The 23,890-nt window shown below is 47.5% G+C and overlaps 1 protein-coding gene across 2 annotated transcripts in view; it reads right to left on the minus strand.

Annotated features, from left to right (window-relative positions):
* LOC119457573 (protein-cysteine N-palmitoyltransferase HHAT) overlaps nt 1–23,890 on the minus strand; it is a 39,123-nt gene that overhangs the window by 6,652 nt on the left and 8,581 nt on the right. The window contains exons 1-6 of one of the 2 annotated variants that reach the window (XM_037719186.2): nt 17,904–18,042; nt 14,634–14,871; nt 11,262–11,377; nt 10,335–10,541; nt 9,491–9,526; nt 2,111–2,312 (exon numbers count right to left, since the gene is read on the minus strand). In XM_037719186.2, coding sequence (XP_037575114.1) covers nt 2,111–2,312; nt 9,491–9,526; nt 10,335–10,541; nt 11,262–11,377; nt 14,634–14,846 — 774 coding nt within the window. In that variant the 5' untranslated portion in view covers nt 14,847–14,871; nt 17,904–18,042. Of the gene's footprint in view, nt 1–2,110; nt 2,313–9,490; nt 9,527–10,334; nt 10,542–11,261; nt 11,378–14,633; nt 14,872–17,903; nt 18,099–21,978; nt 22,090–23,890 lie in introns of those variants that run through there. The other variant, XM_037719187.2, reaches the window with a different exon arrangement.

Here is a 23,890-nt window from a genome sequence, read left to right on the forward strand (position 1 = left end):
GCACAAGCAATAGCACTCCTGAATACAATTCCACATCTCCAATCGCGTTAGTTCAACCTCAGGAAAAGAAAAAAACATAAGCATCTTATTTAGTAACGACAAGGAACACCGAACTAAGAGCAAACTAAGCAGATTAAGGCAGTATACACAAGTGAAGGTCAACTTACTTTTATGCTTTTTTTCTTCCGAGTTTCGGCCTAATGCGAGACCGTCGCCCATGGAAGCTACACTGAAGACACGCAAAGCGTCGTCAAACTCTGCCGCACTAATTGGTGCAGTAACACGTGTGCAATAGCTTCGCCCCTGTAACTTTTTCCTTCACTGCCACCGAAAATTGTCAGGAGCATACTACGCAGGACGTGCGCGAGAGAAGGAACGGGAAGTAGCTGTCATTCTAACAAGCTTGTTTCCTGTCTTCTAAAGGCTGAGACTGACCAGTGCAATCGCAGACACACGTGTAAGGAGTGAACTGTTGTACATGCTACCATCTAGTGAAAGCGGGGAGACATAGTTCACCGTGACTGCGTGTGGTCGGGGATCTTGCAGCGCGTGCTCTTCTTCTCCTTCAGAGATAGAACACGTCTGAGAAACCATTAAACGTGTGCGTATGTGACTCCTCATCTGGCCGTCTTGCTCTTCCCTCCTGGCTACAACTTATCTGCCCTCGTTCGTGTCATCTATTCGGTGCTAGTGCCAATGTTCAGTCGCAGTCGGAACAACCAACCCGGTTTAATCGGTAATCTTGCCTATGCTGACCGCCATCCCAGTTGCGCTCAAATTTCGCATTAAGTAGTACTGTAATCGTGATTTTTTAAGCACTTTCTCATTGTATGCCTGTTGTTACATGCACAGGCGCGGCCACCGCTGGCGGGAACACAAGAGTCGTCGCATCGTTCCGCGGAGAGCCCCCCCCCCCTCTCCCTCGTGCGGCGCACGGCCTATCAAAGCGATTGGCGAAAGGCCCGGCGATCGTCGTCTGCTATGGTGAGTCGTCTGCAAAAGTTTCACGCGGCGCGGGAGGTGGCGCTGCCACGAGCTCCTGTGTTCCCGCTATCAGTGGCCGCGCCTGTACATCGTATGTGCCTCAGGTGCCTCTGCAAAAGGTCTATTTCGCGTTTGCCAGAAACGTTTCACGCTCAGCAACCAGACGAAAAGCTTTTCCTCCGTCGCGTTCAAACAATCACCGCAAAGTGAAGACGTAATAGCACTCCTGTTTCCATGCCTTGAAATTAACCGATTGACGCCAGTGCAAACTATAATCACAGACTTAACAAATGCTTCGCAGTCTCTCGGCTGTTTTCTGTTGGTTCTTTGCGCTCCATGCTTTCGGATGTAGAAATGTTAACCGCCCATGGAGGAAAGAAGGAACTAGGAGGAAACATCACTGGATAAAACTGAAGGAAGCAAAAGTAGGCCTAACAAGTTATCAAGTCCCGATAAGCTTTTGTGCCTTCGACCACCGCGCTCAGCAACGACATCAAAATGCGGCCGCCACACATGCACGTTGCAACGAAGGCGATGAATGTATAGATGACTTGCTCTGACGTCACCCTTTAGGCGCCATGTTGGTGAACTAGCACGGTGAGCAGCTGTGTCCGTTGGCTACTCGCGTGACTCCACCACTGTACAACGCAACCGGTAGGGCAGGGGCCTCTCCTAAGGTTTCCTTCCTCCATGGAAGCAGTTTACCGGCAGCAGTGAATATGAAACACTGACTTCATCCTAGACTACATATTGGAGAACCATCACGGTGAGAAGCTGCGGCCATGAGGTCACGTGCAAGCTGTCTATAGTACGTTGCAACAAACGACCGAAGCTTCGCAAGCATATCGGGAAAAAATAAGCACAGAACGGTTGTCAAACCACCCGAACAATCGCGCATCGATGCAAGCCTATACCGGCCGAAACAAGCACACTGGACCGCGTCCAGTGGGTGCAGGGTCACGTGTTGGGCCGATTTTTTGGCAGAGGAAAAGCGAAGCGGACGGATTCACGGCGAGTTGGCCTGCGTAGGGTGGCTACGAGACGTAGTGCTCTCTGCTAGTTTCATTCCTTCCACGACCGAACTGTCCTTCCTGCTTATTCATTTCCTCCGCACTGGTTAACGCACCTCGAAGCTTTTGGCGCAGTCCAGCTTCTTGGTTTGAGCCATCGCCACTTCGAGCGCTACGCCAATAGCGCTGAGCGTAGCCCAGAAAGTGACCCCGATGGTCATTGAGTGCCAGATCCAGATGAACGTGAAGGCCACGGCGATGCCCAGGAGCCGCCAGTGCACCTTCCTTTCGGTGCCCACTATGGGCAGATAGATGTACCTGCGTACGAAGCGGGTGTTTATTAGTCAAGACTTTCAAAGCACTTTCTAAAAAAATATTTTCGTTAATTTCGCGGTAAGGGTTTCAACAGTACTAGAAAATAAAAAAGAGCAAACTTCCTTTATTTTCTTTTACTTCTTTTTTTATAATTTGTTTTATTTCATGCCGAAATCTCAGTGACGGTATGTCATAGTGACGTCATACATCTCAAGGTACTATATTCTCGCACTTCAATCATTGTGGCGCAGTAAAAGTTACCTCAACTTGTTAAGTTCAGTGTCTTGGCATCTTTAGAACTAAACTATGTAGTCCTTTTTTTACCAGTGGACAGTGACCTAGGCCCGAACAGACACCCGTCAAAATTTATCATACGTCACGGTGTGCTGCTGCAGTAACCTCAAAGCGGCGCCGCCAGCCGTCCTTCATTTTACGCCCCTCCCGGATTACAATGCCTCCTCTGAGGGTATAGAGTTCCCCTTTATTGCGATAGCAATTAGATGGAGACTCTAGACGAATTTCTGCCGTCGCCGTCGCCGTCGCCGTGAGGTTACGTATAAAGTCCAAGGGCGATAACACAGTCGCCGCGCGCCCGAAACTGTATGTGCGAGTGAAAGCACGTGAGGGAAGCCGACGATCGCTGCTCAATCTCGCCGCGCGAAAGGGAGGAAAGCGGACAGGAAGTGCGCCGTCTTTTGTCGCGCGCGAGGCACCCAACGTTGCGAGGCAGCGGGGAGGAGGGGGAGGGGGGCGGCGTCCTGCTACGGCTGCAACTGCGTATGTGGCGGTTACGAGCGGTCGCGCGCGGTGGCATTATTCAAAATTTTAGACAGAGTAGATCTGGAGGCCTTGGCCTCTAGGTGGCCTCGGTTGAGGCGACCTGCAGAGCCCAGGTCGTGAGATCTTCTTGGATGGTCTTGTCTTCTGACCGTAAGAGGGCCACCCATGCTTCCTCCGAGGGAGCTGGAAGTAGTTTTTTTCGGATGGGGCTTGCCAGAGCATCCCCATAAAATAAGATTTTGAGTGGCCAGTTGGTTCAGGTCGCAATTTAGGCAAATTGGGTCCACTTGTCCGCACGTAATATACGCCAATCTGTACGTGTGGGCAGGAGAAAGAGTCAGTTTGTATCTGACATAATATCGTGCCCTGTTCCCTGGATTGATTGATTGAATAACTTTTATTGTTTCAGTCCTGCAGAACGCGTATTAGCACGTCGTGGGCCGCTCCCACGTCGGGACCGACAGGCCTAGCCTGCCGGCCGCATCGTGGGCCTGCTGGACAGCCCAACGTTGCTCAGCCAGGAGTGGGCTGCGGAGAGCCGCCTCCCACCTAGCTGAGCTGAGGTCAGGGCTTGCTATGAAGATACATCCCCAGAGCATGTGCGAAATTGTTGATCTATTCCCGCAAACAGGGCACGCATCATCAGTGTGAATCTCCGGATATATCGCATGTAACGTGAACAGATTGGGATAGGTCTCTGTCTGCAAAAGTCTGAATGTCAGTGCCTGAGGCCTGGTGAGCTTGGGGTGAGGAGGAGGGTATTGTCGCCACGAAAGATAGAAGTGTTTAATAAGTTCATTATAAGTGGAGGGCGCGTCCCTACCATCCGTAACTCTCTCCTCGGCCGTTACAGCGCCAGCGCGGTCAGTCAGTGCGCGCGCGGCAGCGTGGGCCGTCTCATTGAGGTTCGTGGGGACACCCACCATGTGCCCAACGTGGGCTGGGAACCAAGTAAGCAAGTGATGCTTGATTCTATCCGGACCTGTCTTACGAAGCAGCCCAAAGGCCTGTTCTGAGATCACTCCACATTGAAATGCCCTAATGGCCAACCGTGAGTCACTGTAGATGACGTCGCTGCTGTCATCAAGCATCGCCAAGGCAATGGCCACCTGCACGGCTATCGCCGGATCTCCGGTTCGTACAGATGCACAGTTCGTGAGTCGCTGTTTGGAATCCACCACTACCGCAGAAAAGGAGCACCCCTTCCAATATGCAGCCGCGTCAACAAAGCAGGCTCTGCGCCCCTCTGCCTGGATCTGTTTGAGTATGGTGGAAGCTCTTGCTTTCCTTCTATCCTTGTTATATTCCGGATGTACATTTCTTGGTATCGGCGATACGGAGATCAAATCTCGTATGTCCCGTGGTAACTGGCATTTTCTTGGTGCCTCTGCAGATGGTGGGTAGCCGAGCTCTTGTAATATCCTCCTACCGGCGGCGGTCGTGGAGAGTCTGGCAAGTTGCGCTCTTTCCTGAGCCTCTGCAATCTCCTCTAGAGTGTTGTGGACGCCTAGCTGGAGGAGACGATTGGTGTTGGTGAAGATCGGTATACCCAGGGCTCGCTTTGTGATCTTCCTGAGCAACGTGTTTAGTTTGTTCCTCTCTGCTCTTTGCCATCGGTGCATAGCCGCCACGTAGGCAAAGTGGCAAAGCACAAAGGCGTTAATCAACCGTAACAGATTGTCTTCTTTAAGGCCATGATGGCGGTTAGCCACCCTTCGGATGAGACGTACTGCGTTCTCCGTCTTGGTCGTGAGCTTGCTTATCGTTTGCGCGTTAGAGCCAGTATATTCCACTACCATGCCGAGTATTCTTATTGTGTCGACCCTAGGAATCTTGTCTCCCTTGCCCGTGCGAAGAGAAATGGTGCTGTCAGGCAGTGGTGTCCAGCCCATGGGCTTGCGACCTCTTCTTATGGGGCGATAGAGTAAAAGCTCCGACTTCTTAGCCGAACAGTTCAATCCCGTGGGTCGAAGATAGTTCTCCGTGACTTCGATGGCCTCCTGTAACGCACTCTCAACGTGTCCGTCACTTCCTCCAACACACCAAATCGTAATGTCATCCGCATAGATGGTATGACTGATGCCCTCGACTCGTGAGAGTGTCCTGGAAAGGCCGATCATGGTCAGGTTAAACAAAGTTGGCGATATCACCGAGCCCTGTGGAGTGCCCCTTGTTCCAAGCTCCACCTCTTCCGCCATCATGTCTCCTGCGCGGAGAGTCGCCCTTCTTCGGTGCAAAAATGACCGGACGTAATCATGGAATCTTACTCCCAGACCAAGTTCGGATATAGATTGCAGTATAAATGGATGGGATATCTTATCGAAAGCCTTCTCCAAATCTAATCCAAGGATGGCCCGAGTGTCCCGCGTGTCATTGTCGATTATCTCACACTTGATGAGCTTCATGGCGTCCTGTGTGGACAGACCTGCCCTGAAGCCAATCATCGTGTGGGGGCTGTTCCCTGGATAGCTAGCTCCTTATTAGGAACTGGAAAGATTTTCCTAGCCTCTTTGAAAAATCTGGTAAGTTCATTCAATGTGGTCGCTGGCTCGCTCCAGAACAACATCGAGTCTGAGGAACACTCCGCTCGGTTGGTTAAGCCTCGGGCTGTTTGGTGCGCTGCCTCATTACCGGCATTTCCAGAGTGAGCAGGGACCCATATTAGTTCTGGGGTGCGGTCGGTTTGGAGATTGTTGATATTTGCCCACGTATCCCTTAGCGTAATTTGTGACGGCACGCTTGGAATCACTTAGGATTTTTTTTTTCGGTTTGAGAGTAAGTGCTAGCGTTATGGCCGCCTCCTCTGCTTCTAGGGTGGAAGGTGATTTTACGGATGCCCCAGTTCGGATGGTCCCGTCTCTAGACACCGCACAGATGAAGTAATATTGGGGACCCTAGCTGTTCGGCCGCGTCTGCACAGACCACTTCTGTGTCATGTTTACGTTTTAGTCAAGTGCCTTGGCCCTTGCTTTGCGTCAATGATCATGTCTACCTGCGAGCATGTGTTTGGGCAGGGGGCGCACCAGTAAGTGTCCTCTTATCTCGTCTGATAACCTTTTCCGGCCCGCTGAGGTTGCAACGGGGTCAACTCCCAGCCGTCTTAGGATGTATCGACCCGTCTCCGATCTGGACAGACGTTCCCTTTGCGATGTTTTGTGTGCTTCTAGAAGCTCGTCTAGCGTGTTCTAGACTCCTAGGTTGAGCACTTTCTCAGTGCTTGCATAACGTGGAAGGCCTATAGGGCGGCCTTGTATGCCATGCGTATTACACTGTCAATTTTTGTCTTGTCGCAGAGGCGGAGAGGGTAGCACGGGAATGCATAGACGATGCGGTTTATCAGAAAGGCCTGAGTTAACCTGCATACGTCAGCTTCCCTCATACCTCTACGTTTTGTGACTATCCTTTTAATAAGACCATTGGTCTGCTGGGCTGTGTTTATCAGCGTTGGGGGCACACTCTAAGCGCGTCGTCAGCTCGTATCTTTGTGCGTGACGTGTGTTCTCGGCGCTCATTTTGCGTTGAAGCGATAGACAGCAGCGCGAAGTTCACTTCTCTCGCTGCTGCCGCCGCGTTTCCTCATGCCAGCGTTTTGACAGTGAGTGTCCGCGGTCATCGAGTGTGATGTGTTCATGTTTGCTGTGCGCGCTGACACTATGCTTGGTAATTTAGTTAGAAAGCGAACGCATACAAGTTGATACGGCTGATAAAAGTACTATTCTTACTTCGTATGGCTATCGCAATCGATGTTTCGCCATTCCAACGAAACTGCGACTTTTCCGGGATCGCAGACGCATAATTTACTAATGCAAATCACTCTCTTTTTATTGCGATAACAATTATATGGACACTTCAAGCGGATTTCTGCCGTGGGCGTCTTCGTCGTTGCCGTCGCCGTCGGCGTGAGGTTCCGTATAAAGTCCAAGGGCGATAAAATTGTCGCCGCGCGCCTATGTGCGAGTGAAAGCGCGCGTGGGACGCGCGCTATCACGGAGAGCGAACGCACGCCGGAAAGCAAACTCAACTTCCCTGGCGCGAAACGCCGTGGTGGTATGGGAGGGAGGAGGGAGGGAGGGAAGAGGGAGGGATGGGGGCGACGCTTTGCTGCGGCACCAAATGCGTATCTTGCAACTGGGCGCAAGGGGAACTGGCGACTCAATCTCCCACGCGAAAGGAGAAAAGCGGGAAGGCAGCGTGGGAGGGAGGGGAGGAGGGGGCGGCTTTCACTCTGCCAACAATTGCGTACTTGTACTTTGCGCCGGTGCGAGCTGTCGCGCGCATCGTATTTTGAAAGCGATCTCCACACGGCTCTGACCTTTGTATGCGCTGTGCTTTCGCCGCTCAGTTTCCGTTGAAGCGATAGACCGCACGAACATTCGCTCGCTGCGGCGGCTGCGTTTGCTCACGCCAGCGTTTGGACAGTGGTTGTCTGCGGTCATCGAGTGGGATCTATTCATGTTTGCTTGTGCGCGCTGACACCACGCTTGTTAATTCAGCTAGTAAGCGAATGTGTCCAAGTTTATGCAGCCGATAAAGCTACTATCCCTACTTCGTACAGCTCTCTACTAATTTGCTATCGCAATTGATGTTCTGCCTTTCGGGCGAAACTGCGACATTTTTTTTTCTCTATAATGTCCCTACATTATAGAGAAAACATTATAGAGACATTATCGAGCCTGCGTAGAACACTTATGTTCTACGCAGGCTCGATGTAGAGGGCGATTTCACCAAAAAAAAAGGTCAGGGTGGCGAGTGGCAGGGTGTCGTGAGGTGGAGAGGGCTACGCTTGTCCGCGGCGTCAGCTGCTGACGTCAGTCCGCGGTACCAGCGTGTGTGACGGGGACCACTGCTCCTGCAAGGAGCGATGGCGAGCGGCTACGAGCAAGGCTCGACGTGACGCTTCCTTTGGTGTTGCCGCCGCTGACACTGGTGGCACGATTTTCCCGCGATGAAAGGCCACTCTCGTCGTTGGTGGAACGAAAGCGTAACAACAAAAGCGTAGAACCGCGCAAGACGGGCTGCGCGGCGATGATGGCTACCATATGGCGCCAGAGTAGCGCGCGTCGTATGTATGGAAACAAAGCGCTGAATGAGCGGAGGTCTGTCTGCGGCGGCTGCTGTGAATCGCGCCATAGCGTCACCCACGCGCTGCCTCTCGCGATCTCCCGATTATCCAGGCAGTCGCGCCACATTACGCTCCGTTTGCAATGTTAGGAAACTTGGATTCACTTGGAATTAATTCTCAGGATGACGCCAGTTTTGAGATATTAATTCCCGAACTTTGCGGAGAAATGCATTGGCGTTCCAGTTAATTTCGTGCTTCAATGCATAACGCGACGTTTTGTTAAGAAACTAACTGGAACGCCAATGCATTTCTCCGCAAAGTTCGGGAATTAATATCTCGAAACTGGTGTCATCACGAGAATTCGTTCCAAGTGGATCCGCCTTGAGAGCTCCACGGCTATAATTTGTAAATTGCAATATGGGCCATCAGGTAATTAGTTTAAAACTTAATTAGTGGATTTTTGTTAATTATTCAGTTATGCGTTTCAATTTGTTGCGCAAGTAATGCCCGCCTCTTCGAGTAGACCAGCTCATAAACTAGAATTGTGCTATCTGCCACAGGCAACCTTTGAGAATTTTTGAAAGTGTTCGCTGAAACACACTATATATATATATATATATATATATATATATATATATATATATCATATTTCGTCACGACTGACGTAGTTATTACAATACTGCAATGTCTTTTTACTGTTCTTGTCATGGCGTCATACAGGAGGTGCCCCATGGGTCTTTGACCATGGAACCTCCTTCTGTATGTAATTTTCACCATCTGCTGTCGGGCCCGTATGTATATATTTGTTATTGATACAGCTTCATTCATTGATTGTTCGATTTATTTATTTATTTATTTATTTATTTATTTATTTATTTATTTATTATTTATTTATTATTATTATTTATTTATTTATTATTATTATTGATCTATCAAACAAAACTGATAGTGCGGGAGTGCCATGTCACTGGCATCCACTTCTGAATACCACGGCCGCTCTAGTACGCCGCAGCGCACGTGTGTATGCGCATGTTCACGCACATACACACGTTCGAGCGCAGCCGTGGAACCACGCAGGTTGCAAATCAGTATATTACGGGTCACGCAGCTTACAGTACACTACTTGGACTAGTGGGTGAGGTGTCGTTTTCGACTTATCGCGCCATTCTTTTTGCTCTTCTTTTTTTGGAGGTGATCGGCGACACCACCTTGTTTCGCCCTTTGTCAAAAGACCGCGCCTTAAAACAAAACGAGGCCCTTTCGGGTTGGTACTCGTCACCATGCACAATCCAGCTGCATGATTTAAATCACCTAGAAGCCACAGTAAACGAAGTCATACTTTTTGATCCACAGGTGGAGGCCATGGTCAAAATACCTGAAAAAGAGCGCCAAAGAAACATGTGAGAAAGACCATCGTCAAAAAACTTCACAGAGCTTTGGGCGATAAGTATGATCTATATGCACACGAATATCCCAGCTACAGCTTGCCCTACGTCCTCAGAAAGCGAAGCCTTTGCTGTTGATGAAACTAGTAAAACCTCGTTATAATGAAATTGAAGGAGGAGCCAGAATTGCTTCGTTATATCCATTACTTCATTATACCCATTATTTCATTTCCTGCAATATGAATCTCTATAAGCATTTCAAGGGGAATTTCACTTCGTTATATTCATTATAACGTTATACCCGTTTCGTTGTAGACGAAGTTTGACGTATATGCGGTTACAAACTTCCTCAAGGAGCCATTAGCGTGTGCTGAGGGTGGAAGGGAGGGAAGGGGATGGGACGAAGCAGATGGCTTTCGACGCAAAATTTAAGATGAAACTTCTAGCCTTCATTTTCTATTCTGATATATTCAATCTAATACCCCAAAATTAACAATAATATACATAGTTTGGCAAGAATCTATTATCAGTCTAAACTTATTTAGTCTTTCTTTCTTTATTGTCTCTTTAAACGTCCAGTTATATAAACCCAATTAGACAACTGCTTATCGTTCACGTCCTGGCAGCTGATCTACGCTTGCCACTCCTAGAGCTGTTCTTACTACTGTCTTCCCTATGAGCAAGGCGCAAAGCCAGCACCTACACCACTTCGTTACAGCGAACCACCAACATCACGACAAAGAAAGAAAGAAAGAAACAAAGAAATAAAGAAACAAACAAACAAAAATCAGGACCTACCTCCAAAAGTGCGAACACTGGTGCCCCCTAGCGATGCATTTCGGAGGCGCTGGAAGGTTATGGCCTTCGATTCTAGCACAGCCGCCAGACACGCCGTAGTGTATGAGATACTTGGAGTAGAACATGATGACCAGGACGGCGCCGAATCCCAGCAGACTTGTGTTGTCCAGCTCCGGTACCAGTTTAGGCGCCTGACTTAAAGCGGCGCTGCGCGGAACAACAATACCAGATGCAGGTGAAAGGCTGCAGTCATCCATGGTAAATTGAATAAATTCAGTGCTGAAACAAACCCATTAGCTTGTTCCAGACAACGCGTCTCGGAATTCGATACGTTTGTACGAGCATCAGATTTTTTTTTTTCGAAGCGAAGTTCGGGGAGCGAAAAGCAAGGGTGTGGTGCATGTCGAATAACATGCCCCCATCACTGCCGCAAGAAGTTCAGCCGCGTGCTCCGAGTATCTTATGTCAATCGCTGAGCACTGTACGTAGAATATACATGTGCATAGCAATCGTGAGAACGCTGCGCATGCAGTCTATGCAGTTATACTCCTGCAGCGTTTCCCTTTAGTACCCAAAGGCACATGTTCCAAATTACCGGCGCTTGCAGCATCCTGCACCGTTTAGCAAGACAGAGAGCTAGCATTTCCCTGTTGCGCCGCCCGCTCGGTTAGCTTTAATTTTGCTAGCTGTGGCAACGGGGCTGGTCTAAATAATTTAGGGAGAGTTCCACGAAGTGCTCCTTGCGACTTCAGGCGGTTAGCGAAAGCGTTTGGAGCCACCGTCCTTCCAGAAGACGTGCACTAGGCCACCTGCTTACTGGGCGTGCGGACTCATCAAGTGTAAGAGTTCTAGGCGCACGAATCCTCCACGTTTAACTCCCTGTAGCCCCGGTTGTCTGTTTGCCTACGCTGTCCATCCTTTACTTACCTGTAAAAGTAATGGCACATGAGGTCCATCAGCAGAAAGTGAGCACCAGAACGCAGAAGGCCGGCGATGATCATCGCGACCTCACGAAATGTAAGCGATGGCTTCGGTTTCTCCATCTGCGTGGGGTCACGACAGAATAGTGTGTACAATATTCAAACCTCGTTATAACGAAATGGGATATAACGAAATTATAGATCTAATTATGTAAGTTAATTTCACCTCGAAATCCTCACAGAGATACATATTGCGTTACGTGCAATAATGAATATAACAAAGGAATGGATATAACGACATCATTTTGACTCCGCTTTCAATTTTGTTATAACGAGGTTTGGCTGTATATTAATCAAACAGCCCTAGCAGTTCGTGTGAAGTGCATCAGCTTTTCAGCTGACATATTATTTGCCTAGTCGTAGGGCTGCACTGTTACAAATAAAACCAGCCCACCAGCGGATGGCGCGATCATCACCATGATGACACACCACGGTCTTGTTGCCGCTGATGCACGCTTAGAGGCGAAGACTTTCCGGGAAGACGAGATCAGCATCCTTATAGGCTCCGACTTCTACTGGGACGTTGTAATCGACCAGATTTCTCGATTATCACCTCAAGTTACTCCAGTGGAAAACCGTTTTGGATAAAGGGTCCAGGTAACCCTCCACGACTTTTCCCAAGATTCAACTGTTCAAAGCACGTCTCTGGTCTTTGGTAACTGGAGAGCCTCCCAGAGACGATGCGCCGACGAAGTCTCCTAAAGCCAAGAAATTTCCACCTCTTACAAGGCTGTCCAAGCGTAACAGACGATGCTCAATCACATTGCCAATGATGGTTTCAATTACTCCGGACGGTAATTCAACGAGTACGAGCATGACAATACGCGACTACGCCAAGGCGCAGGTGTACAAGCGCCGCCCTTCCGGAATGAACGCTGGGGCACAACGATCCAGTGAAGATCAACACAAGCGGAAGTACACCGATTGCACAAATGCTACGTCGAGCCACAAGGGCGCCTGCGATAGGAGGCCACTGCCGGTGCAACAAAGAGCCGAAATGCGAATGACGACAAGCCAGCATCAGATACATTACTATGCCCAAAACATACCCTACAGCCGAAAGGACTCGTATTTGGAACTCGCAGAGTAAATATTACCACAGGCAACGTCAGGACCTGACGCTGGTCGTTACCAATCTAGCGAACAGAAACGTTGCTACTCAGATCTCGATCGATCACCAAGTTTCCATCTGTATTGCTGTTCAGGTTGTCACTTGAACCGCTCCTGTCATCAGTTGAACTGCCGCTCAATGTGCTAGCTCAACGATCCGTGGATACCGTCCAGTGTTTGCACTTAGGCGTGCAATAGTGTACTTGCTGCTTCTGCGCTCTGCGCACGAGGCGACGCCGAAGCTATCACCACGGCTTCAAGTTGGAGACGCCGTCCTAATGATCGAAGACGACTCGCACCTATCCTGTGGAAACTGACCCGGGTGACTGAACTGCTTCCTAGTCGCGACGGCGTCGCTCAAGCGTGCTGCCTGAAGCTGCCATCCGGCTCGGTGACAAGGCATCCCGTGCAAAAGGTTTACCTTCTTGAAGCCGGCAACATCTAGCAATCTATCGGTCGCGGGAGTGTGTTACAAACAAAGAAGAAGGTGCGCCGAGCACGCGCAGTGGCCACGGGCGCTGTGGGCTCAGTTGCTACCAGATGAAGAACGAGTCAGACGTCCGGGTCAGGGTCTAATCCCCGTCGCTGTTTGCTACATGCACTATACTGCCATGCCCTCAAGCTGTCGAAAGCTCAAGTGCACAGTGAAAAACATGGCACGCCTACCCTATACTTAGAAGAATGGAAAGCGTGATATTCAAGCATGACCGTCCGATACAATATAAGATCTCCTGGTTCTTGTTGCTCTCTCTATATACAGGGTGTTTCAGCGAACACTTTCAAAATTTATTTAAGGTTGCCTGTGGCAGATAGCCCAATTCTAGTTAATGAGCTAGTCTACTCGATGAGGCGGACATTACTTGCACAAAAAATTGAAATCCATAATCGACTAATTAACAAAAATTAACTAATTAAGTTTTTAACTAATTACCCGATGGCCCATATTGCAATTTACAAATTGTAGCCGTGGAGTTGGCAAGGCGGATCCACTTAGAATTAATTCGCAGGATGACACCAGTTTCGAGATATTAATTCCCGAACTTTGCGGAGAAATGTATTGGCGTTCCAGTTAATTTTGTGCTTCAATGCAAAAAGCAACGTTTTGGTAAGAACTTAACTGGAACGCCAATGCATTTCTCCGCTAAGTTGGGGAATTAATATCTCGAAACTGGTGCCATCGCGAGAATTCGTTCCAAGTGGATCCGCCTTGCGAACTCCACGGCTACAATTTGTAAATTGCAATATGGGCCATCAGATAATTAGTTAAAAACCTAATTAGTGAATTTCTGTTAATTATTCGATTATACATTTCAATTTCGTGTGCAAGCAATGTCTGCCTCTTCAAGTAGACCAGCTCACGAACTATAATTGTGCTATCTGCCACAGGCAACCTTTAGGAATTTTTGAAAGTGTTCGCTGAAACACCCTGTATATAGACGGTATCAAGCCAACGAATGCCAAGTGCACTGGTAGACCAAACTGTCCCCGCTAGCGCTCCAGCGTCAGGCAATGCAGACCTGGCACAGTTCCGCCTGGCGCTCTTTGGGCCCAATAGAGTCGCATTCGCCTAAAAGTGGTGGGGTCCCGCTGTCTCACACTCTTGTTGCTATGTGTTATTTTTACATTGCTAATCATAGTTATTTCACACTGTAGTGGTACCAGATGGGCATATTTTTCTAGCATACTATTTTCGAACAATTACCCAAAACCAGTCTTATGTCTGAGCCCAACTGCTCATTCGACCTCCACTCGCCCACGAAACTACCTGCTGACGTCAATCCTGACTAGGCAAGCATCAATTGCAATCCGCAATGCCGAACCAGCCTTTGTGTAAATTCATTTATTTCTCGAACTGGAAATGACTAGAATCATCTCCCCGCTTTCATCGCTGCCATCACCGATGTCAACAAATTTAAGGAAGCTCCCGCCGACTTAGTATGCCCCTCCTCTCTGTAATGCCTCTGGCTCTGAGAGTTCTGAAATAAATTACTTGGGAACTCTGCAGTGTAAACCTATACAGGCAAACCTCGTTATAACGAAACGGGATGTAACTAAGTAAGTGAAATTCTCCTTGAAATTCCTATAGAGATTCATAGTGCAATTCCTGCATTATGAATCCCCATTGAACTTCGTCATAACTAAGTTTTGCGGCGTTTCCTCGAGCAAACTGCTGGCTCGCAGATGTAAGAGTAAAATAAAGGCATCTTACCGAATCAGCGAAGTCACTGTAGTTCTGCACGGGCCCAAGGAAGAGCTGGAGGCAAGTACACTGAGTACGCCAGCGTCTTGCAATAGTGGGCCAAGCAGTTCCGCCATCCCTTGGCCGTGGTTTCATCTGCAGGCCGCCGAAGGGTGTCCATGCAGAAGCTGAAGCCGCGAAGCACCGTCCAATAGAAGGCCACGGTGGTGACGAAGTAGGCATGTTTGCCGTTCGTGTCGTACACAATCTGAAGACGGCCAGAGGGAAGCATTGTGATCTATATAATCATAGTCATCTTTAGTTGAAATGAATCCTGTAGGGCACAAATTACGTCCCCCGTTCTTGTGCCTACCTCGCCCTGCACCTTGCTTTTCAAGGTTTCATAATTACGTCATTTCTACTGTCGGCTCTTGATGCACTTCCCTTGCGACATCAGAGTCATCTGCTAAATTTTGATGGAGGACCAGGAGAAACGTATACAAGTCGCGCCCGGCTACAGCCTCCAGATCCATGCCGTCCTCTAAATGCAACTTTAAACTTCTTAGGGAACTCAAGCGGCTTGCGTGATTAACTGTTAGAGTTGGTTTGCATGTGGGGACACAAAATACCGGTCCGTTCTTCGGACAAAAACACATCGGGGCTGCCGCCTGTCGTGAATTCCATTGAATTCAACAATTCAGTTGTGTAGAAGCTTGCATCTTGAATTCGGCTGCTTAGAGCTGAGTGACCTATTTCCGTATCAGGTATTTCCCAGAGCCCAAATTCTGCACTGGCAACGTCTCCTGACTCCGTAATGCGGTTAATCTGCACGTTTTGCCTTCAAGTTTAGAAGTCGGAGGGCTGCGCTGATAATTCTGATAAATGCAAAAAAAATTATTCTGTGGTTTCACGTGCCAAACCCCCAATCTGATTATGAGGCACGTCGTGATGGGGGACTCAGGGTGCATTTTGACCATCTGGGGTTCTTTAACGTGCACCCAATACACGGTACATTAGCGCTTTTGCACTTTGCAAATGCTGCCGCCATGGCCGAAATTTGATCCCACGATGTTGTGCTCAGCTGCCCAACGCCAAAACCACTAAGCAACCACGGCGTGTTGATAAACGCAGCAACACGTGAAAAAAGAAAAGAAACACGCCCTAGAAGAAAAGTTGACAGGTGAGAAGGTGAGTGAATCAAGAGCCAAGTGGGGGATCAAGCATATAAATGCGCTCAAAATTTTCCCATGACTGGTAATATCGATTGATTGATTGAATAATTGATTGATTGATCCGCCATATCATCGACATCACCTGTGCATCATCATTCGGCGAAAACTTGAATAACTGTTTCTGTATATAAGCATATATGTGGCGTTGTTATTCATGTGTTTTCTTGCTGACCCCACACCTTATGTAATACCCCCTCGTGGGCTTCTTAGAAAATAACATGAAGTTAAATTAATTAAATGAAAGTACTTATTGATTTCTTGATTGATTGATTGATTGATTGATTGATTGTTGATTGATTGCACGCTGACCTGAATCATGGTTGTAAATTCTGGCTCGTGGTTCAAAGTGCGCACGATTGCTTAGAAATAATCGCATGCATATTATGTGTTCGCACCCCCCCCCCCCCCTTGTGGAGAGGTCGACATCACAAGACACAGCAGCGGGCTCACCCATGACTACAGTATACTGAGTTTGCACATTTCTCATTGCTAATTCAACATCTTCATAAAGCTGTTCTATTTCTTCATCATCGTGACTGGAGGTTGGGGCGTAAGCTTGTAGTGCCTTCATTCAATACCTATTAAATTTTATTACGACGACTGCTACCGTCTCATAAATGCTATAGAATTCATCAATGTTGCCCGCTATGTCCTCTAGAAATCCTACTCCGAATTCTCTCTTATCTGGAAGACCTCTGTAGCAGAGGATATGGCCGTTAGTCAGTACTGTATAAGCCTCACCAGTTCTTCTAACCTCACTAAGGCCAATAATATCTCAGGCAATGACTGATAATTCCTGAAATAGCCCTGCTAAGCTAGCCTCACTCGCGAGGGTGCGCGTGTTGAACGTTGCCAGGTTGAGTTTCCTGTATCCTGTCCAGTTTTCGGGCTGTATTACATAACTAGCCTGAAATATATCTGGGGGAGCTCAGTAAAACCCAAGGTCACACTGTCCTCAATTTTACACTTTATACCACTTCTCCCGTTTCTCTAGTTATCGTATATTTTCTTAATTATGTCAATCACGAGGAATAAATAGAACGCCCAACTTGTAGGAATTTAATAGTAATAATACTTTATCGCACAAGACTGACTGAAGACGATGCCACGGATCACTGGAGTGATGCTGCGTTATAGCAACTGAGGTGCCGAAGTCGTCGGCCGGAGCAATACTTTGCCACAAAGAAACCTCGTTATAACAAAACGGCGTATAATGAAATAAGGAATATAGCGAATTCGGTGAAATTACCGTTGAAATCCCCGTAGAAATTCTTAGTGCAGCACATGCAGTAATATTATAACGAAATAACTGATACTAATATAACAAAGTAATTCTGACTCCCTTTTAAACTATGTTTTAAGCAGGTTTTACTGTTTCTTAAATTGCGAACATCTCATTGTTGGTTGCTAGCGTTGACTGAACATTAAAAGTTGCGTAATATATCAAGCTCCCTTGATTTGGGAAGTCCCTTGACTACATTCTTCCTGTACAAGGACGTGCACAGATTAGACCTTAACCAGGGCTCGAAAAAAACAAAACATGATATTTGCAGTTGCTAACTTGTATAATGCGTGCTGTAACAGGGGTGACGACGTCACCACACATATAAGACAGCCTAAGCGGCACGTTAAATTTGATTAAATATTAATCGTGTTTGTTGCACTTTAACGTTAATCATGTTTCTAGAGCTCCGGTTATATTGTTAAACGGTTAGAGGAGTGTCAATTTCCACTGTTGGTGGCTACTTCACATTACTTGGTTACTAAATAAGGTAAAAGGTAGAAATATGTATAAATTCTTGCAACATAACGTTTTCAAATAAAACAACAATATTACACTATTACGCACACATGAATGAGACACTCAAATACGCATGTGGGGACAATATTTCTCGCATAAGGCCTCGCCAGAAGTCTTGCTTGCTCTTTAAACAGACCCAGACGGCTATCCTAAATCACTTGTTTCAAACGCTGTTTCAACAGACCCCTCGAAATCTCCCGATTACCGCATGTTGACGGTGGCACACCTCGGTGTTATACCGGCCCGACCAGAGACCAGTTTACTCACCTGGAAGAAGTCGTGCCCGAACAAGTCGTAGTGTGCCACCATGACTACGGCCACCACGTAGCACAGCAGGGGAACACCGATCAAGGTCAGCGCGAAGAACACTCCGTGCTCGAAGACGAAGAAAGCGGCGCTGTACCAGCCAAACTTGAGGGACACGAAGATCAGCGAGTAGGCCACGTGGTACCCGGGCACCAGCTGCGAATCGAGTGCAACGTGGGCGTAAACTTAATAGATTCAGCACAATGCGTTGGCGGGCTAGTTGGTGCTAATCCATAATTACTTTGTTTGGCGCGAAAAAACGGACACAAGAAAGACGACAGGACAAGGCGCTTGTCGCCTTGTCCTGTCGTCTTTCTTGTGTCCGTTATTTTGTGCTAAACAAAGTAATGATGGCTGCGTAGGCTCGTTGCGCGAGAATCATGGCTCGGACCAATGGTCTCAACGAATGCTCACACGTCAGTAGCTTTATCTGTGTGCCAGCCAATGGGAGTGGCCAAGAGCAAGGGGCCAGTGGCATAGCCGGAACTTTTGTTGTTGTTGTTGTTTTTTTTGTTTTTTTTCATCGTCCCCGTCGTGGTATGGGGATGGTGAGAGGAAAGAAGAGACTGTGTAGGCAGCATACTAACAAGAAAATTTCGAGGGGGGGAGTGCCTGTTGTGCCCCACCCTCTGCTTACGGCACTGCAAGTGGCTCTCCATGGGTGCGACGTGGCAAACGAGCAAAACAGTCCATTGTAACGGACAATGACGAGTAATAAAATTTTTACAGATCCGACGCAGGGTTGGCATTTCATGGTGTATTTTACTTACCAGCTTGTTTCGACTCCCCGCAATAACTCACTTTCTCCGGTGGTGAGCCAGAGCAACTTATTCCTGTTTGCGGCGACCACGTTCCGATACAGGAGGAGTTCAAAACATCAACCCAGCTTTGCGTTCACGTTAGCTCCAAATGGTCATTCCTGGCGCTGCGTATATAGTCTGTTTCTACGTATAGCTATCTGTGTTATAGCCCTGAAAATGTGCCTGTGACTTGCTTTGTTCTCTACGTATTTACGCAACGAGACAACAAGCGCTACCTAACTATCCTCACTGCGACAAATACACGCCTTCAAATGGATCGTTCCTTTATTAAATCGTGTAACTGTCTTTGGTTATTTCCCTCGTGTTGGTTGTAGAAGGCGTATTGCCACGCGAGGTCCTAATGGCGTCCAGAGGTTTTGATTATTTGCTCGGTTGTGGCGCGTGTGCGTGTGCGCGCGCGCGCACTCACGTTTCTTGTTTCATTTCGTTTCGTTTCGTTTCGTTTCATCTTTCATTTCTTTTATTAGTTTTCTCTCTCCCACCAATCGCATCCCTTTACCCCTCCCCCGGTACAGGGCAGCCAACCGGAGATAATCTCTCGTTAACCTCCCTGTCTTTCCTTTGCCTTCCTCTCTCTCTCTCGCTCTCTCTCTCTCTCTCTCTCTCTCTCTATCTCTCTCTCTCTCTGTAGCGCTAGCTTACCACAGCTTCGCTTAAACTGACTGCCCCAGTGCGTCGGATCTGCATGATTTTTATGAATGAAACAGGTAAAACATGCACTCAAGCAAAGAGAACCGTGAAAATCTCTGTGCGAAGTTTTATCGCAACTGAGCGAGTGGTTTAAGCAGGGAAAAAACGAAAGTTTATATTGAGATTCTTTATCAAAGAAAAAAATCAATGTTAACTTTTTTTTTCTGAATGTCTTCCTGTCTCACCGGCTAGCCTATGTTGAAGGACATGTTCTTGGGCTTGTTGGCGATTATACCTAGTGGCCTAATGCAGCGCAAAGCACAACCAAAATGAAATACCGTCACAGGCGCCTGTGACGTGTATCTGTGTTTCCTTCTTTGTGGTTGTGCCCTTGGGCGCTACAGTGTGTCATTAAATATAGCCTGTGTTAACAATATCACGCCAGCTTGCGGGATTTATGGAAAGCATTTGTGTGCGTGTTTATTTTATTTTTCTTTATTCTTTGTTTAGTTGTAATTTTTTTTTTAGTTTCCGTGCTCTCTAATACAGCCGCCTCATTTAAAATGACGTTGCAGGCCTGTGTGCAGCATGTGTGCAGGCTGATGGCTATGGGCGTATGTAGCCTTGCTAATTCATGACGGCATTTTCCTCGCCCAAACATCTCCTTATAAAGGGCAGCGACATACATGCCATATAGTTAATGGCAGTGTGAGCAAAGTCAGCGTAAGTCTACCAGTACAGGTCAGTGTGATTATAGGGAGCAGAGCAGAGGTAGAATTCTGGACTAATCCTCCATGTTCACGCCGTACAAAATGAGAACGCCTACTACACCAAGCGATTGGTAACGTTTATCCCATTACTCGCTAAACGTCACCCTTCGCCTAATAGATCGATATCTTTAAAACACACTCCAGAAGAACGCGAAACACTTCTCTCCTGATAATCCAGTGTCGCCGCGGAAAGATTCAAGTCCTCGCACGGTAGAGCGCGGAACCACTCTCTGTTTCAGTCAGTCATATTATGGGCTCTTCCACTAATTCTGGGCATTCTAGCCAGTAATGTTTCATATCACCTTCTCCCCCTCCTTCTCTTCATGTCATCTCAAACACCTAGGCTGAAGTAGCAAGCTCCGCATGTAGCACGGCCGACATTTTTAGCTTCCATTAATCTCTTTCTCTCACACATATCACCATGATCGTAGCAGAACGAAGTTCAGCAAATGCAATGGTGAGGACGATGGAATGCTCTGGAGCAAGCGTTACGCATGCGTATATCGGGATGTGAACTTGGGATGATCTGGCAATTAATTAGTAGTGAACTTGCAAAAGCGCTCTACGAACACTGCAGAACCGAGGCAAAGACGCAAGTACAACAAAACACGGCGCTCGCCAGCCTGTTCAGCGCCGTGTTTCGGTGTACTTATTTCTTTGCCTCTGTCCTTTAGTGCTCGTAGGGCGCTTTTACAAGATTACTGTTATACAAGCGTGGCTGCGGTACAAACTGGGGCAGTCCGTCTGGGAAGTGTCGGCCCTCTCGTCTACCGTTTATTCTACAACTATGCTACAATAGACTGCTACAGCTGGCTTCCATTCCACGCAACCGACATGATTCGTTTCTCATTCGAATGCTTCGTTTCTCATTAGAAACAGGGGGGTGAACCAGACGCACGTCCGGTTTACTACCCTGCACTGGGGAAAGGTGATATAGGAATGAAAAGAGAGAAAGGGGGAGAGCACAGTTTCGTGGACATTTGAAGGTGCGTACTGAGTCTACATACGGTGGCCAAGGCCGGTCGACTTGAGGTACGGCAATAACGCGAACACGGCTTTCAGTGCCATCGACGCGCACGACCGTGTTCCGAAGATCTTTATTTTCGAAAGTGGTCCAGATTACAGCCTGTTCAATGCTGTGCGGAGAGGTTCACGCTCGACGTCGTACAGGGGACAGAGAAACAAAATGTGTTCAATAGTTTCTCTTGTTCCTCTAGAGTGCACATGGGCGTATGCTTCATTCGGATGAGAAACGAGTAGGCCTGATTTGTCAGTGACAATCATTTGTCACTTGCCTATTGTTATTAGGAACTTAGTGAAGCTTTGTTTTGAAAACGCTAGTCCCTATCTGTTGACTGCCCCTGCGCTTCTGTACGAATTTTATTTATTTATTTATTTATTTATTTATTTATTTATTTATTTATTTATTTATTTATTTATTTATTTATTTATTTATTTATTTATTTATTTATTTATTTATTTATTTATTTATTTATTTATTTATTTATTTATTTATTTATTTATTTATTTAAGGGTTACTTGCAAGCTATGTATCAAGCCGTGTAGCAAGCTATGTGTCACGATGGGTGCTAATAAGCTTCTCGTTTCGGCGAGTTAAACCTGCACAGTACATGTCTGACGTGTTGGCGTAATAACTTCACCGAATTTCCGCAAGACGGTCCTCGACATCAGCGTCGCTGGCTGGGATAACTTTTTTGCCGAATGAATACATGGCGCTGCGCGGGCGTGGACTTCACTGTAAGGCACTTTAGTTTAAAGGGGGAAAAAAATCTTGGGAAAAGCCACAGAACTCACCGACGGCACCACGTGGGCGAGTGCCCGACCGGTGACGGAGTGCAGCAGAAGCCAGGGCCAGGTCGTGAGGATGAAGTGCCTTCCCTCTCTCCACTCCTGGTCAGAGATGTCCTGTAGCGGCGGTACGAGGGAATAGTGTTTGCCTGAGCTCGTTTGCCGAACATGGTAAGAAAGGTTTCCAGTAGGAAGCGCTGAGATGGTTAGAAGGGAAGACTGTCGTATCTTTTGTTCATCCTTCTTCTTTTCAATCTGTTCATCCTTCTTCACTACCCTTCTGTTCATCCAGCGGTGGGTCGTCTTCCCTTTTGCCCATGTCAGTGCTTCCTGCTGGAAACCGTTTTTGGCGTAAATCGCATTGCGTTGGCTTCGTTTTGCGTTAACGTTTGTGTCATTAACATTACGTCTGCATAACATTTGCTTATCATTCCTGTAAACATGAAATAAAACTTCGCTTATCGCCGATTCGCACATGTAAGTAGGATCCACCGACTATTTTTTTTTCAATTTCTTCACTGTGCAGTCCAAATTATGATGACAAAAGTGGTGCTAAGTTTGAGAAAAAAAAGAAACTGATATCTTATAGATATAAAAGTGTTCACGTTCTCGGCTTTTTTTTTTTCCAATTTTTCCCCGACATGGTGTGGACAATGGTCCGGCAAAAACAGGGAGTGAGTGCAGAGTTGTAGCGCTCACCGACGCCGCAACGCGGGGACGCTATGCTCGGCTCTCTCAGCCGGCGCCGTGATGCCGGCTGCAGTGTGGCAATGGTCCGGCAAAAACAGGGAGTAAGTGTAGAGTTGTAGCGCTCACCGACGCCGCAACGCGGAGACGCTATGCTCGGCTCTCTCAGCCGGCGCCGTGATGCCGGCTGCAAAAAAAAAAGATAAAAATAAAGATGGGCAGCGCATGCTCGAGGTGCAAGCACGACACGTGCACTGGTTTTTTTTTTTTCTTTTTTTTTTTTTTGGAGACGCCTGTTACGTTGGCCCTCTTGGCCGGCCGCTCCGGGGCTACCCCTTGGTTCCTTGCAAAGTAAAAGGAAGGGAACTATATAGTGTATAATTAGATAAAAATAATTAAAAAACCTAGTTCCCTTCCACTCTTTGAGGAAGGACGACCAGCGAAGCTGTTATGTGTTCTTCTAAAATGACGAAAGTATATACATGTATGACTATAACTATATGTAATTAAAGCATCAAGACAAAGACGCCTTAATTCATTTTAATCCTCCTCCATCCACCTTAATCCTCCTTAATACACCTTAATCCACCCTAATCTACCTTAATCCACCTTAATTGACCTTAATCCACCTTAGTCGACCTTAATTTACCTTAATGCACCCTAATTCACCTAAGTTTCATCGATGTAATCTAGAGGTTGAATCGTCTTCAAACATTTTGTCATCACGCCATCACCATCGTCGTCATTCCATACCCATATTTGTCACAATGTCACATATTTATTAACCTCAGGGCCACATACCCTGTGGCACATACCAAGTGACACTTATATTTAGACTGCACTACCTTAATACGGGATCTCCCACCGGATGAGCCTATAAACAAACATACCCGATGCAGGAAAGTGTTGTCACCCGCCAAGGAAGACATCGTCATCAATAAGCCACACAGTGCTTGGCCCATCTCCCGAGATGCGATATGGACCACGTGACCATGAGAGCGCCTCGGTGCCGTCGGTCGGCAGCCCATGGTCGCAGCAGCAGCAGCAGCTCAAGAGTCGTGCCTCGAAAGCACCGCACAATACAATGTTTATTTTCAGGGCTTGGGGCCATCTCGTTAGCGTTCAAAATGTTTCTAGTCAGGTTGCGTTAAACTTTAGACTTCCAAGGCGCCACGTCAAACATACTGGCGTGATGATCACCCTGAAGAGTTCTCCCCTCTATCCCTCTTCC

Source organism: Dermacentor silvarum, chromosome 7 (assembly GCF_013339745.2).
Source record: "Dermacentor silvarum isolate Dsil-2018 chromosome 7, BIME_Dsil_1.4, whole genome shotgun sequence".
NCBI classification, from domain to species: Eukaryota; Metazoa; Arthropoda; class Arachnida; order Ixodida; family Ixodidae; genus Dermacentor; species Dermacentor silvarum.